Source organism: Mustela erminea, chromosome 19 (assembly GCF_009829155.1).
Source record: "Mustela erminea isolate mMusErm1 chromosome 19, mMusErm1.Pri, whole genome shotgun sequence".
Classification (NCBI taxonomy): domain Eukaryota; kingdom Metazoa; phylum Chordata; class Mammalia; order Carnivora; family Mustelidae; genus Mustela; species Mustela erminea.
Genome location: NC_045632.1, coordinates 30,913,255 through 30,928,524, shown reverse-complemented (window position 1 = coordinate 30,928,524; position 15,270 = coordinate 30,913,255). Strand labels below are relative to the sequence as shown.

Here is a 15,270-nt window from a genome sequence, read left to right as displayed (position 1 = left end):
CAGTGTTATATTAGTTTGGGGTGTACAATAGAGTGATGGTCTTTTAAAAAAATGCATGACTTGAATCCTGAGGCAACATTAGACAAGCCCAAATTGAGGGACATTCTACAAAATAAACCACTTATACTCTCTATAAAAAAATGTCCAAGTAATGAAAAACAAAGAAGACTGACAAACAGAGACATGACAACTAAATTCAACATACGATGCTGGATTGGATTCTGGACCACCATAAACAGAAAAAAACTTTTTTTTGCTATAAAAAGTAGAACAATTAGTGAAATATGAGTAAGGTTGGTCTACAGATGAGCTAATACTATCTCAGTGTTAATTATACCATTATTATGTGACAGAATTTTTTAAAAAATTAAATACTGAAGTATTTGCAATTTACATTCAAATGGTTTAGAAAAGAAATGTATGCATGGGACAGGGAGAGAGAGAGAGAGGAGGACAGAGGCAGAGGGAGAACAAAGCCGACATGGTAAAATATTAACATTAAGGGAATCTTATCAAAATATATGTAGAAAAATAAAACATACAGCATAGGGAATATAGTCAGTGGTATTGTAATAGTGTTATATGGTGACAGATGGCAGTTAGACTTGTGCTGAGCATAGTATAATACACAGACTAGGAGAATCACTAGGTTGTATACCTGAAACTAATTTAACACTGTGTGTCAAGGATAGTGAAATACGCACCCCCCCCCACAACAAATGGGAATTCATTGTACTATTTTTGCAATTTAGATTTTTCAAAATAAAAACTCAAAAAGCTCTTCAAATTAAAACATCAAAAATTTTAGATGAATCTAAAATTGCTCTAAAACAAGCCTATTAAAAGAAAAAAGAGAAAAATTTAGAGCGGGAAAGTACATCAAAGTAATTGGTGAGGCCTTTAAAATGAATTATGCCTATGATGATTTGTTCATACATGCACAAACCTGGCACAGAAAATATGTAATGTATCTCTTAAAAATCTCAAGTTTCCATTCATTTGCTATATTACCATTTCCATTATTTGGGTAACTTTGCTGATACAATTCTTGAGATATTAACCCACACATATTCAACTCTAAGTACTGAAATACATGCTAATTTAAAAATACAAGAGTTATCTACCACTCCGAATTATCACTGTGCCTGTTTCAGCTAGTTTCCAAGCTAAATTTGGGGAGTGAAGTAGATAGCATTTGTATTCAAATATCAAACTTGGAAGCCTAAGAATTAAAATGAATAATACTTAAATTTTTGATAAATACTGCATGTGTTCAAAGTTCAACACATAATAGTTTCATTTATTTCTTTTTCTTACATCAGCAAAAAAATGTGCTCTTTGTGCTTGTCTCAATTTGAATCGTTTGATTTTCTGCTGGATCCTTTTATCTTTCAAAAGCTGCTGCTCGGTGGCCCACTCACAGTGAAGATAGGAGCTAAAATTTGTATAAAAGCAATATATTAGAATGACATAGAATAACACTTTGGTTTTTTATTTTTTTTTATTTATTTTTATTTTTTTATTTTTTTTATTTTTTATTTTTTTAAAGATTTTATTTATTTATTTGACAGAGAGAAATCACAAGTAGACGGAGAGGCAGGCAGAGAGAGAGAGGGAAGCAGGCTCCCTGCCGAGCAGAGAGCCGGATACGGGACTCGATCTCAGGACCCCGAGATCACGACCTGAGCTGAAGGCAGCGGATTAACCCACTGAGCCACCCAGGCGCCCCACTTTGGTTTTTTAAAATTTATTTTTAATCACAGCACTTAATACAGAGTATTCAACTTTATGAACAGGTAGCTCATCATTTCATTTAATGTTAACAGACTCCATTCAATTTATAAAGCCATGGTGATCACTGTATCTGAAGGATGTAGTATAAAGATGTACAATTTGCCACAGAGAAACAGAATGATAAACCAAATCACAAAGGTAACAAGATGTGATTTATCATTTATTTCCTCACTGTAGCAGTTTTGTAATGATCAGAAAGTTAACTTGTTTTGAAATCAGTGTTAATTCTTTTAAAAAGTTTTTCACCTAAGTATAGGAATAATGTGAATAAAATCTGAAAAATTCAACAATATAAATATAATAATGTCTATCATTTGTAAAAGAACATTTTATAAAGATTCCTGCATTTTGATGTTAATAATTAATACTACCTGAAAAAAATTCACTTAAATTTTACCACAAAAGATTTTGAACTAATAAAGCATTTTAAAATTCAGGTAAAATAAAAGAAATAATTTAACTTAATATGTTTAAGTGTATTTATATATAAATCTGCATTTTCTAACTCAGATACTTACTAATTCTTGTATTTTACAAAAAATTCTTCTGTATCAATCATTACTCCAGGTGATACCTAAGAAAATAAAATCAGTACTTATGATTTTAGGAATAAGGCCATGGAATATAAAGGGTAAAATGTAATGTGCGATTACTTACTTCCTTTTTTACAATTCTAGAAGATAGTATTTTGTCTACAATTGCAGCATCTTCTTCACTTGGATTCTCCTATGGGAAGGAGGAAAGAAGATACAATGTCACATTCCAAAAATTCCCTTAGCTGCCACTTTGTATGTTTATGAACACACTGAAACTCAGTTTAGTTAGCACATGTGTCAGGCACTGTGTCAAATGTTAGGAATAAAAAATGGAAAATGAAATCACTGCTGTTACTGTCCTCATCATCATGTGCGTCATCATCATCACGGTAAACACACTGCTGCTTAACTGGCTCAGCGTTATTATCAGCACTTGGCACACAATAACTAATTTAATCCTTGCAACTACACTGTGCCACTGTCATCTCTCTGCTGTACAGATTAGGAAGCTCAGGCATAGAGGACTAAGTACTCGCCCAAGGTGGCAAATCACTCAGTTGGCAGATGAGTGGTTAGTTCACAATCCAGATAAGGAAGATTAAGAGAGGAAATTGCAATATGCAAAGACAGAGAGTGCACCTATGTTCATAAGGTCCGAGGATTCAGTGCTTGTAAAGAAGTTGGACAGAAGGCCAAAAAAATCCATACAAAGGGCTTTATGTGATGTGCTAAGAAGGCATCATTATTTTTTCTAAGACTTGGGAAGCTCTAAGAGAAGCTTTAAGTAGGCAGTACAATGATCAGTCCTGTAACTTAGAAATATTCTACAGAAAAGATAGAATTTGGAGGAGTTTCAGAAATACATATTTAGGGGGTGAAAAATGTGGTGATAAACCGGATGACAAGGCAAAGGAAGAAAAATGAGAGGATGAATTCCTAGGTTTCTGATCTGAATAATTACTGGTTCTATGAACTAAAACGCGAAACCAGGAGGAAAAGTTAGAGTAGGTTTTAGGAGGAAAGATACTGAAAGTATCTTAAACTATGTTGATTTCAAATGATTTGTAGTCATAATCCAAATATGTCTTACCACAAATAACTGTAAAGGCTGTTCGCCAGGTAAAGGAGCTGAATTCTTTTTTATTTTCATAGAACCTTTAACCTCTTCTTCAGATTGCTTCCCTTCTGCATCTTCTGCATATTTTTTTCTTTTAATTTGACGATTTGATCTTCTTTTCTGCAATGAACCATAAGGAACATACTTATATGACCGATTTTCAAGGCGAGATTTTTAAAATAATTACTTTTAGTGTGGTAATTTTGTACATTAAATTTCTGAAATTGTGTTCAACCATCATCTTTTCTCATTTTTCCTTTCAATTAAAGGAAGATTATAACTTGCCCTTTGCCACAGGCTTAGAATCTTGTTTTACTTCCTAAAGTTTCAAATAACAAAGATTAGTAATACCTCGATTACTTTTCTTTAGAAATTGTTAGGAATAAAAAGATTTACTTTATTTAACTATTTCATAGCTTGGACAAAACCGAGTTTATTAGTAATAAGTTTATTGCTTAATTACCTCCCTTTAGAAACTATCATTATGAAGAGTAAAAACATGTTTTATTTAGCTATTTCACACTTTAGGCACCACGTACTTTAAACTGTTAATAATGTCACAGTTTCTGCCCCAAACCTTAAAAGCGCATCAGATGAATACTGGCTAAATAATTAATCGGGGACATAAAATTAGAAGAGTAAATCAAGTATTTGCCACAAAATCCCTGAACTGGTGTTTAAAACAAAAGAATATAAAATGTTTTAGAAGAGATACACAAAATAATCAAGTAAATCTACCAAATAATTAAATGTGTATGAAAGAGGAACCAGTGTTTTACTAACTTTACTAGCTTCCCTTAAAAATAAAGAACATCACTATCAAAACCAGAAGTAAGCCTTTTGAAAAGTATTACATGTAGTACCATAATTTTAAAATAAACTAAGTGATTTTAAATCATGTATCAAATATACATGGCTTTACTTACCTCCCTAAAGATCTAATATTTGATGTTCCTCACTACAAAATCAAAATCTCACGTTGGCCTGACAACTTCAAAAGACTTAGGTTTGTTTTTTTTCACCTCTTTAAAATTTCATGGGTGGAGGCATCTCAGCCAACTTTTCTATTGCTCAATATTTGGTAAATCTACCCCTTCTTCCTTTTTCTTTTACATTTTTTTTCTTTTTTTTTTCTTTTTCTTTTACATGTTTAGTAACTCCCATGACATTTCCCCACAATGTAACCTGCAAAATAACCCACGTATTTTCTTTTTGGTTTCTGCCAAATCCTCAATTTGGCAGGCCTTTCCTATTTCCACAGCCATGACAAAGATGGCTCAGTCAGTACAGAAGGCTGGGGAGAAACTGTTATCTGCATCCAAAAAACTGACAGTGGCTTTTAACCTTACTTTGCTTCTTTCTCTTAAGTTGTGGACTATGGTGAGAAAGAAAGGCACTAATATGGTAAGTTAGCTTAGCCAAATAGAGCAGATAACTTCATGGCTCATTTAGGATGGGTCTCACCATCTCTTGGCCATGAAGACATTTACATTTTCAAAACTCAAAGTTACACTTCTGTTAATATGGGAGCCACGGAAGGTGGCTATAAAAGTTATAATAAAAGGACTTCTAGAAACCCAAATTTTCCCACATCTTATTTTGAAAACAAAAACAAAAACAAAACAAAACACTAATTTTTATTATTACTTGAGAGAAAAAGTCTATGGATATCTAGTCTAATACAAGGCTACAGGAATATTTAGAGTTCTACAACAGTTATCATATGGCTCTGAATATTGAAGAATAGTTTAAATTAATAAACCCACAGTGGCATTTATTGTTCTAACAATAACATGTATTACCAATGTTATGTCTCACTGGGCATAAATCTTCTAAATAATGAAGTTTAAGAATAATTCAGTATACTTTTAGAAGATTCTGTCTCATGTTTTCAGCATTTAAGTTTCCTTTCTGGTCATTTAGGCATCTATTAGTTCTCTGAGATGCCTCACTTAGGTCTTCAGTAAATTGTAAATTAGTGGCCTGAAAGAATCCTTTGAACTCTCAAAAGTGCAAATTTAATTGATTCTTCACAAGATAAAACGAGAGCAATAAATTTGTAAACTGCACCCTCATGAAGACTTTATCAGTCTAAAAGATTAATTAAAAAGTCTGAGTTATATGATTATAGCTGGAATATTATAAGGTTATTATAGATATTATAAGATTACAGCTGGAATCATTACAATGGAATAAATTATATTCTCCTAAAGTACCCAGTTACACATCAGGCAGAGCCAAACGAGGCATCATTTTCATCAAATTACTTTCTCTGTCACGTAGTATCGCTACTACTTCAAAAATATAAAAACTTATTTGGTGTATACATTTTAGCTGATGTGCTTTTTTCTGGCTTTCTTTCTCTTACTGTTTTCAAAGTACAATTTAAAATAGTGACAAATTCTTTCTTCGAATGCCTTTTTTCCAGCTTTTTTTCTTCTGTCTTAGAGGCTTCAATGGATCAGTCCACAACACTTCATGTAAGTGGTCAGAAATACACTCGTATATGCCTAATACTTTGTTATGGTAACACATTGTTTCCTATAATAATCCTAATATAATGTGCTGCAGGTTTTTTTTTTTTTTAAAATGAAGTCTGCAAATACAGTCAGACTACTGAAGTACTGTGTATTAAGATTAAAGATAAAAAATTAATTATCACATTCAGATTTTTAGATTTCCACCGGACTCCAAGCCTGAAACTTAAATTACTTTTCAGCTTTCAAATCTTGATGGTCCCTGGTGGTTGAAAACGACACGGACCTCTCCATCATTCATATTATACATTTAAATATATCAATAATACAGATTTGCAATCATTTTCTATAAAATATTTCTTTTCTTCTCCACTTAAATTTCTGGGTTAAAGCAACATGCCTGTCAAACAACTAACACTGCAATGAAAGGTATGGAAGAAATGTGCACATTAACCTATTCTACCATTTCATTGTTTGGTAATTACATAATGGAAAAATGGCCAGCCTTATGCTAGTTAAAAATTAAACTGAATTTTCTCATGGTGAATAAGGTAACTGTAAGTCTGCCTGAGTGAAGGATAACATGTGACAAAAAAGCCAGGCCACATAATATTAGGAGCTCAGTTACTGCCCTTACCTCAACTCTTGCAGCAGCCCAGGAGCCTTGAGCCACTACTCTCCCATTGGATAAGAAGCTGCATAAGGAAGAAGAAAGGCCATTCAGGGGCTTTCTGGCCCCATAATTCAACAACTGCCACCACCCATACGGCCTAGAGTTGTACTTAAATTATTAGAGAGCAGAGGGTGGCCTGAATTATTATGACCTTCCCTATATAAATATATATAAATAAACATTTTTTTTTTTAACTTCACAAGGTTAGTTTGAATAACCACCTATTAAAAAAAAAAAGGCAAAATGCACAGTATGCTTGTCTACATTAGGGGATTTTTAATGGAACTGGTTATCTTTTCTTTGACAGAAGCAGACCAAAGGAATTATCTCTAGGAATGATTCGAGCCATTTGCTCTATCACTGTATGTGATTCTAAAACTAAGGATCTCCATCCTTAAGTTCATTCAAAAGCACTCTATAAGTACAGAATAATATCACTAGATATTTCTCCATGCTAAAAGCCATCAGGGACTTTGGACTATTACTTAACCTCTCCGGGACTTGGTTTTACTGTGTGAAAAATAAGGGTTTAGAGAGGGTACGTAAGTTTCCTCCCAGGTTGGACATTCTACAGTAATACTACTAGGAGCATATTATCATAATGCTGTCTTCGAGTTCTACCATCTAATAAAATGTAGTTTTCCTACTAAACTATAGTATAAATAACCATAAAGCAGTTTTAGGCTGTCTAGATAATTCTATCCGTGCTTCATTTCTCAGAAAACAAATGCAGTACTCACTTGAGAGTCTTCCTCTTTGCACGTATGCTGTGGCATCTGCTCTGTATCAGACATCTCATCTGAAGACTCATTCTTTCTTTTCTGTTTCTTACCCAATGTAATAATGAGTTTGCTGTTTCAAGAGGAAAAGAGTAAACAGTATGAACTCTCTGCCTTTTTCCATTTGTTGTCATATTAAGATTGCAATGATAAACTTTTTTCCATTTCATATCACATGAATGTTCAACCACAGAGGGTAATTATCATGAAATCCATAATGGCGTTTTCAAGACAAGAACTGCATTCTAATGGAACAAACACAAACCAATGTTACAGTTAACATACTTATAAGCACAGAAGGGCACTCAAGTTCTATCCCTTATTTCTCAAGCTCAAAATTATTTTTCATGGGAGAAGAAAGGTCAAGTGCTACAACCGTATTTAGTAATTAAAATAATTCGCTTATTGTCTTATAGATTTGGAAAGGGGTTTTCTCCCCTTCTACCCCTTACGAAATTCAAATTCCACTTAATGTCCTTATATCCCACTTATTCCCTAGAAGCCTTGACTATTTTTTCCCTAATTTCTCCCTTACTTACAACACTTTAAAAATGAATTGTCCTTTAATTATTTCATTTATGCTATGGCTTATCCTAGCTGTACTATATGTTCTTAGAGTTAAAAACTCTTTTTTCATTTTAAAAAATATTTCCACAGTTTGCCTGTCTCTCTCATATATATATGTATGTGTGTATATATATATATGCATATGTGTGTATACATATTAGTATGTATACACAGACACACGAAATACTAATGTTTAAAAAGAAAATGTGCTTTTAGTTTTTTTTCCTTATCAAGGTAGAAAGTACAGAGCTCTGACATTTCCTTATTCTGGTAAAATAGATGAGAGGGTATATTTTGAAGCACCATACTAATCATAAACCACGCTAATTGCTAATCAGGGAAATTCTATTTTAGATATTTATATTCCAAACAGAGGAAATTTCCCCAAATATTTTCAAGTATGATGCATCAGAAACATAGAAGAATTTTCTTCAACAATTACTTATTGATGTGGGAGACCTTGAAGGTTAAGAGCACACACTTTGAAATCATAGCATCAAAGATTTTTTTTTTTTAAAGATTTTACTTATGTCTTTGACAAAGATATAGTGAGAGAGGGAACACAAGCAGGGGGTGTGGGAGAGGGAGAAACAGGCTTCCCGCTGAACAGGGAGCCCGATGCAGAGCTCGATCCCAGGGTCCCAGAACCCAGGGATCATGACCTGAGCTGAAGGTAGACGCTTAACAACTTAGCCACACAGGTGCACCAGCATCAAAGATTTTAAATGTGATTCTACCATTTGCTTATCTGTAAGACACCTGGCAAATCGTTTGATCTCTTTTAGCCTTAGTTTCCCTTCCAGGAACATAGGGATCCTATAATAGCTACCTCTACTGTTGTTGAGAAGTAAGTGGGAAAATGCAAATGAGTTCTTAGCAAAGTCCTGACACGGTACTTTCTGAATGAACCTCTAATTATTATATGCCAGACACTTCCAGGTTCTAGGATTTGAAGATCAAGCAGACACAGTCCCTAATGTTAAAGTATCATTGTTAAAATATGAACACGGTTCAAACGCAGAACTGGAAGTTAGCACTGGATGGAATGTGAACACAAAAGAAGTGCTTCTGTCTGCTGTAAAGGAGTACCTTTACAGAAAAGGTAAAGTTGGAGACAGGAAATGAATGATAAAAGGGAGTTCAACTGGTAGTGAAAGAAGACAAAGGGTGCATTCCAGGCAGGGGGGTATTAGAGAAGAATGAGAGAAATACACAGGGACCAGAGCATGTCAGAGACCCACAAAGCACTGCAGGAGGAGGAAGCAGAGAGAGAGATGGTCATCTAGACAGGCGGACGATCACAGAAGATCCTGTATGACATGTAAGGAGTTAACATTTTAGCTTAAGGCCAGCTTTTAAGCTCCGCAGGGCAGGAACTGAAACAGAATGTCTTGTTCGCCACTGACAACAAACGGCTTGGAGACATTCTGAATACATGAAAAAAAGTAATAAAGCATTTGGAAGCTATGAGACTTTTACACAAATAGGTTCTACGGATTTAACATACAGCACGGTGATCACAGTTAACAATACTGCACTGTGTATTTGAAAGTTGCTAGGAGAGTGAATCTTCAAAGTTCTCGTCATGAGAGAAATATTTGTAACTAGTGAGGTGATGGCGACAGCTCTGCGATAGGAACATATGTCAAATTATTGGATTGTACACCTTAAATGAATACACAATGTTATACGTCAATTATACCTCAATAAAATTGGTGGGGGGAAGAATTTCAAACAAGAGAGCAATGCAACCAGAAGAAGAGAAACGCAAGGCAGGGAAACCAGCAGTCAGGCAGATGACAACTCGAGTGAGGTATAAAGAGTGCAACACAGGGCCACGCTGTGTGGATGGGAGGGGAAGAAGAAAAGCATAACTTTATTATGGAGGCACAATCCACAGACATGCTCACTGACTGGATGACTGGATACGAGGCAAGAAACCTCTGGAAAGAGTCACACCTACATGCTTCTTGTATGGCATGATTACCACCTTCAACAGGAGAAGGATGATTTTTACTGGGTATCTCACTTGCACTCTTTGGACTACGTGAAGAAAGCAAGTAAGAGCACAAACACAGCTCCTGTTGGAACTAGGAACTCAGAGGGAGTACGAAAAGATCTCCTGAAACAACATGAAGGAACCAACCATGCTTGTATTTCATTCCCTCTCACCACTTTCACTGGTCACTTCTTCCCTCTTCTGGTCTCTTTTCCTTACTCGGGTTTCCCTGCTCACATAAAACTCTCCCTTGAGGTCCTATCTACTGTTACGTATCACAGGATCTTGTTCTTCCTCCTCCTCGTCTGCCTATATGGACTATTTCATTTTCAGTCCTCAACCCACGGTTATCTGACCCCTTGGAACTCCTTTACATCTTCAAAGCTTCCATTTAGCCATTGTTTATGGAGGCGGTCTCTGTTGACTTTCACATGCATTCTCTCATTTCATGTTCATACCATTCCAAGAAGTGACTACAAGCATTTTATAAGAGGAGGAAATGGAGGCTGAGGAAAGTTAAATGCCTTGCTCAAAGTCACACGGAAAGTAAGACTAGAGATAAAAATTACGTATGCCTCACTCCAGAGCTTGAACCGAAGCTCTCAAAATGTTCCCAAAGGCAACCCCTCACTTTTCCTAAACCTGTCTTCGAATATGAAAGTATTATGTAAGTTCAGAAAAGTGCACACATCAAAAGAGAACAGCTTTGTGTATTTTCTGAAATGAACATAAATGTGTAACCAGTTTCTAGATCAAGAAACAATACTGGAAGTCTCCTCCTTGATGGGTAAGCTTGATGCTCCTTGTGATTACACAATAAAGCCCAAGGCACCTGCCCAGGTGGTATTCAGTGGCAAGATCAGGGATAACTCTTAAGTAAAATTAGGTAGTAGAAATATATATGGGATGCATTCTGCCATCTGCGCAAATATTTTTATAGATAAATATTACCTAAATCTCTAGAAAAGAAGTGCCGTGCCCCCCCTATGAACCTCAGATACCTACCCTTTTTTGCAGAGGAGGGTAGGTCCTAGTAAAAACATTGCCCATAATACCTTAGGATAAACCTTCATTATACTAATTACTTGAAAATGTTCTTCAAAACAAAAAAGGACCTTTTAAATTATGTTTTCCATATATTCTGTATTTTCTTCCAAGCTGTTCTACAGGCCTGGAAGAACATCTTATTTCATAAACTCATCAACCATTCTTAACCTATGCAAAAATCTTTTAAAAATCCTAACTTTGTAAGAGATATTTCAGATATAGTAGTTTCCTATTAAACCTTACAGAGTTCAAAATATTTACACATGTCCTTTCTGTTAAAAAATGGTACATTTCCATGGTAGGAAAAAGGCGATTCTAAAACATTAAGTCATGCTTGACTGATCTATTTCTGAGTAAAATACAGACATATTTTAAGATTTAAAAACTAGGGTTGCTAACACGGAACACTGACTCTTGAAAACAATGAAGTCATACTGGCTTATTGTACAGTTCTAAAATGGCATATAGGGGACACTACAAAGGGGAACAAAGATTAGACTGATATTGATGAGTAATTCCTAAATGTGTGAGAGCTAGGCTTCATTAGAAGGCGGTTAAAAATAAGGATTCCTAATCAGAAATTATCAGACAAACCCAAACAGAGAGGCATTCTACACAAACAAACACACACATACACACACACAAAATTTATAAAACACAGAGACTGAGGAATCATCCCAAATTGGAGGAGTGTAAGGAGGGATGACAACACTGTGAAATGTAGGATCTTGGCCAAAACAATGGAACAACTAACAAAATGTGCGTGAGGTATCAAAGTTAATAGAATTGCACAAGTGTTTTTTTCTGGGTTTTTGATAATCGTGCTTTGGTTATATAAGATGTTAACATTTGAGGAAGCTGGGTGAAGGGCCTAAAGGAACTCTGACCTATTTCTGCAATTCTGAGATTAGTTCAAAGTAAAAAGTGGGGAAAAAAGAGAAAGAAAAATACAGATTTGCTGGTCCCAACCTCAGGTTTCTGATCTAGTTAAGTGGGATTCCAATCAGATTTCTAAAAAATTCCCTAAAAGATTCTGATGTTCCACCAGGTTTGGGAACCACTGGTTCAGGGTTACTATCATAGAAAACTCTAAAAACAAATATTCAGGATAATATAGTGATTTTATATTTATAGAGCACTTAAAACACACCAAAGTGCTTTTGCCTACAGTATCTTGGTTGATCCTGAGAAAAGCGCTGAGATAGATAAGGTGCTAGTCCCAATATACTAATATGGAAGGTTTAGCTCCAAAAGGTGAAATAAAATGCCCAAGTCTCAAGTTTAGTAAAGGACAACAAAGGTCTCTTTATTCCTAGTCTACTATCTCCAATATCTTACTGATTTTATAATAAAATAACACTGTATTTCAACCAGTCAGCAGATACTTACAGTCAATAAATATACATAGCTTAAGGGGTACCAACAAATATGAAACTATTATTATCTCTTAGTAAACTATTAAGGTTAAAGTTTATCTGATTTTCAAACAACCAGAAACCTCTACTGCCTGTATTAGGACAAATGTTTGCCATAAATATTATGTGAGAGAAATCAGATAATCCAAAAGTAGAAAAATAAAATGAAATCAGCTAAATAAAATACCCAATTACCAAAGAGCATTCCATTCTTCCAACAAGGATCACAAAGAGTCTACTATACAAATTATAAAATATCATTATAAATGAAACTAAAAGTTCATTATAGATACATTCTTCAAATAAACTGACAGTTTGCTATTCTTAGAAATATCACCTAAGTAAAGTGCCAAATACAGAATATGTGAATAATAAAGGCTTTTTGCAAGTTTTGTTTTTTTAAAGCATTAAAGGGCTCTGTTATCAATGTCAGCAAATTGCAGCAACAGATACTCCGGCAAGTAAAAGAACTAAATATCAAAACATAGCTTGTTTCAGACAGCAAAGGGCAATTTCAAACTAAGTATAAATTTGAAATGTTAATTCATTTGCACTAGAAAATCTCCGTGTTTATACTTGACATCTATATTTGATTTTCAGATGTAATTTATGCACTCATCTGAATCCTGCCCACATGTTTATTAGTAGAGGCTGGGTAACAAGCTGCATTCTACAGTGTCAATCTGTAATTGCCCCCTGTTGATTCTCTCATTGCAATAATTGGACAAACAATGAATCTTCCCCAATTAGTCCATTTGTTGCAATTAATGCATCCAATTCATTATAAGTGAAGGGAACAAGCAAAAATACTATTTCACATTATAATTTTTTTTTTTTTTTGCAAGCCAAGTGAAAGACACTGTGGCTATTTTTAAAGTCATAAAATATAAACTTTTAAAAAAAGAAACACTTTAAATCTGGTGAAATTTCTCCATTTTAAGGGTCAACTCAAGACTCCAGCTTAAACTCCTCTGGGAAAAGCAAGTTTTAAAAGGGTCCTTTATTTTAGTTAATCCTTCAGTTTGTGAAAGTAACATTGTCTTGTATGCTCTTGGTAACTTGGACTATAAATTACTTCCTGTTTAAGGGCAGATAGGATTTTTTAAAAAGTTGAATTCACTGAGTTGTTTCATACAGTTACTAGGGATACAAGTATTAGCTAAGTATTAATAATCATGGTCAATATATTAACACAGTTTCTTATTCTTAAAAATTACTTCTTTTTTAAAAAGAGAAGGGTGTTTATGTTGAAAAATATGGACAGAGTAGGAGCATTAAATCAAAAACTTTACATGGTTCTAAGATACATATTTTCCCCACATATTAACATCTATGAAATCAAGATTCATTTAATACTCAAACATGAGCCATAGTTTTAACTGGCAATATTTTTTTTCTTTCTTACTGACACATAAAATAATGGCATGCCTTGGGGCGCCTGGGTGGCTTGGTGGGTTAAGCCTCTGCCTTTGGCTCGGGTCATGCATGATCCCAGGGTCCTGGGATCGAGCCCCACATTTGGGCTCTCTGCTCCACGGGGTGCCAGCTTCTCCCCCTCTCTCTCTCTCTGCCTACCTCTCTACTTGTGACCTCTGTCTGTCAAATAAATAAATAAAATCTTTAAAAAAAAAATAACGGCATGCCTTATAATCAATGACATCTTAGATTCAATGAAATATATACAACACATTGTTTGCTAACAACAGGCCTTACTAATACATTTTATGTAAAGATATAGTTCTTAAAAATGGAACTGCAAATCTTCATTGAATTCATAACAAATATTATAGGCTGTATCAATTCTTTCTACAGATGAATGTGTTTCAGATTTTCACTGAGTTTAAGCTTAGATCTAAGGAAGGAAGTCAATAGAACATTTTACCTGCTTGACATTTAAAAATTACAGAACCTCTAAAGACTATTAATTGTATATGATTAATAATCTTAAAAAATGTAATAAATTTATACCATATATTTTTCAAGGTTTTTTTGGTCAGATGCCAAGAAACAATTAGTTAATATATTTGTATTTTATCCAGATATTAAATTCTTATTTTGAATACATGCAATCAGGGTCTCATTTGTTACTTTATTAACAACATGGACTACGAAGTGAAAATTCCCAATTTCTGATGACCCATTATATTTTCCCTCAGAGTTTGTTAATTCATTTTCCCTTATATATTTTATTTAGATGTAAATGTATCTCTACAGACATACATATGGACAAACTGACATGTTAGTTTTATTTTAAAAACACACATACATATATATGTATATATACAATGCAAGGTAATTAATAAATGTTATTTTCCTTCTTTCTTTTTGGGGACTCAAAGAACAGCAAAAAAGGGCACAATATAATTTCAGAATTATGTTTTATTGTTTTTCCTTATAATATGATGTCCTTAATTTCCTTCTTCCCCCCTTTTTTTTTTCAAGATTTTATTCATGTATTTACCAGAGAGAGAGAGAGAGAAAGCACGTGCACAAGCAGGGGGAACAGCAAGCAGAGGGAGAAGCAGGCTTCTGGCTGAACGAAGAGCCCAATGCAGGACTTGATTGCAGGCCCTTGGAATGATAACCTGATAGAAGGCAGAGGCCCAACCAAATGAGCCACCCATGAGTCCCAACATCCTTAATTTCTGCATGAATTTGATAAATACTTCCTAACTCAGAGTTTTCTGCTTTCACTCAAGAGAAAAGCTACTTCTAGCCACCTGATGCCTAGCATACAGAAAGAATAATTATGAATACAAAAAAGAAAATAAGTCTAATCATGAAGGGCTGATTAAATTTATAGAGCCACAAAACACTTTAAGTATCAAAATCATTCTACCTATGCCAATCCAACAATCTGTAACAC

General features: G+C 34.4%; 1 protein-coding gene across 14 annotated transcripts in view; it reads right to left on the bottom strand.

The window, feature by feature from the left end:
- CHD9 (chromodomain helicase DNA binding protein 9) overlaps positions 1–15,270 on the bottom strand; it is a 222,748-nt gene that overhangs the window by 81,293 nt on the left and 126,185 nt on the right. For 13 of the 14 annotated variants that reach the window (XM_032325864.1, XM_032325865.1, XM_032325862.1 and 10 more), the window contains 5 exons: positions 7,338–7,449; positions 3,421–3,567; positions 2,452–2,520; positions 2,313–2,368; positions 1,318–1,435 (listed from right to left, as the gene is read on the bottom strand). In XM_032325864.1, the coding sequence (XP_032181755.1) occupies positions 1,318–1,435; positions 2,313–2,368; positions 2,452–2,520; positions 3,421–3,567; positions 7,338–7,449 (502 nt within the window). Of the gene's footprint in view, positions 1–1,317; positions 1,436–2,312; positions 2,369–2,451; positions 2,521–3,420; positions 3,568–6,561; positions 6,620–7,337; positions 7,450–15,270 lie in introns of all 14 variants that reach the window. The other variant, XM_032325876.1, reaches the window with a different exon arrangement.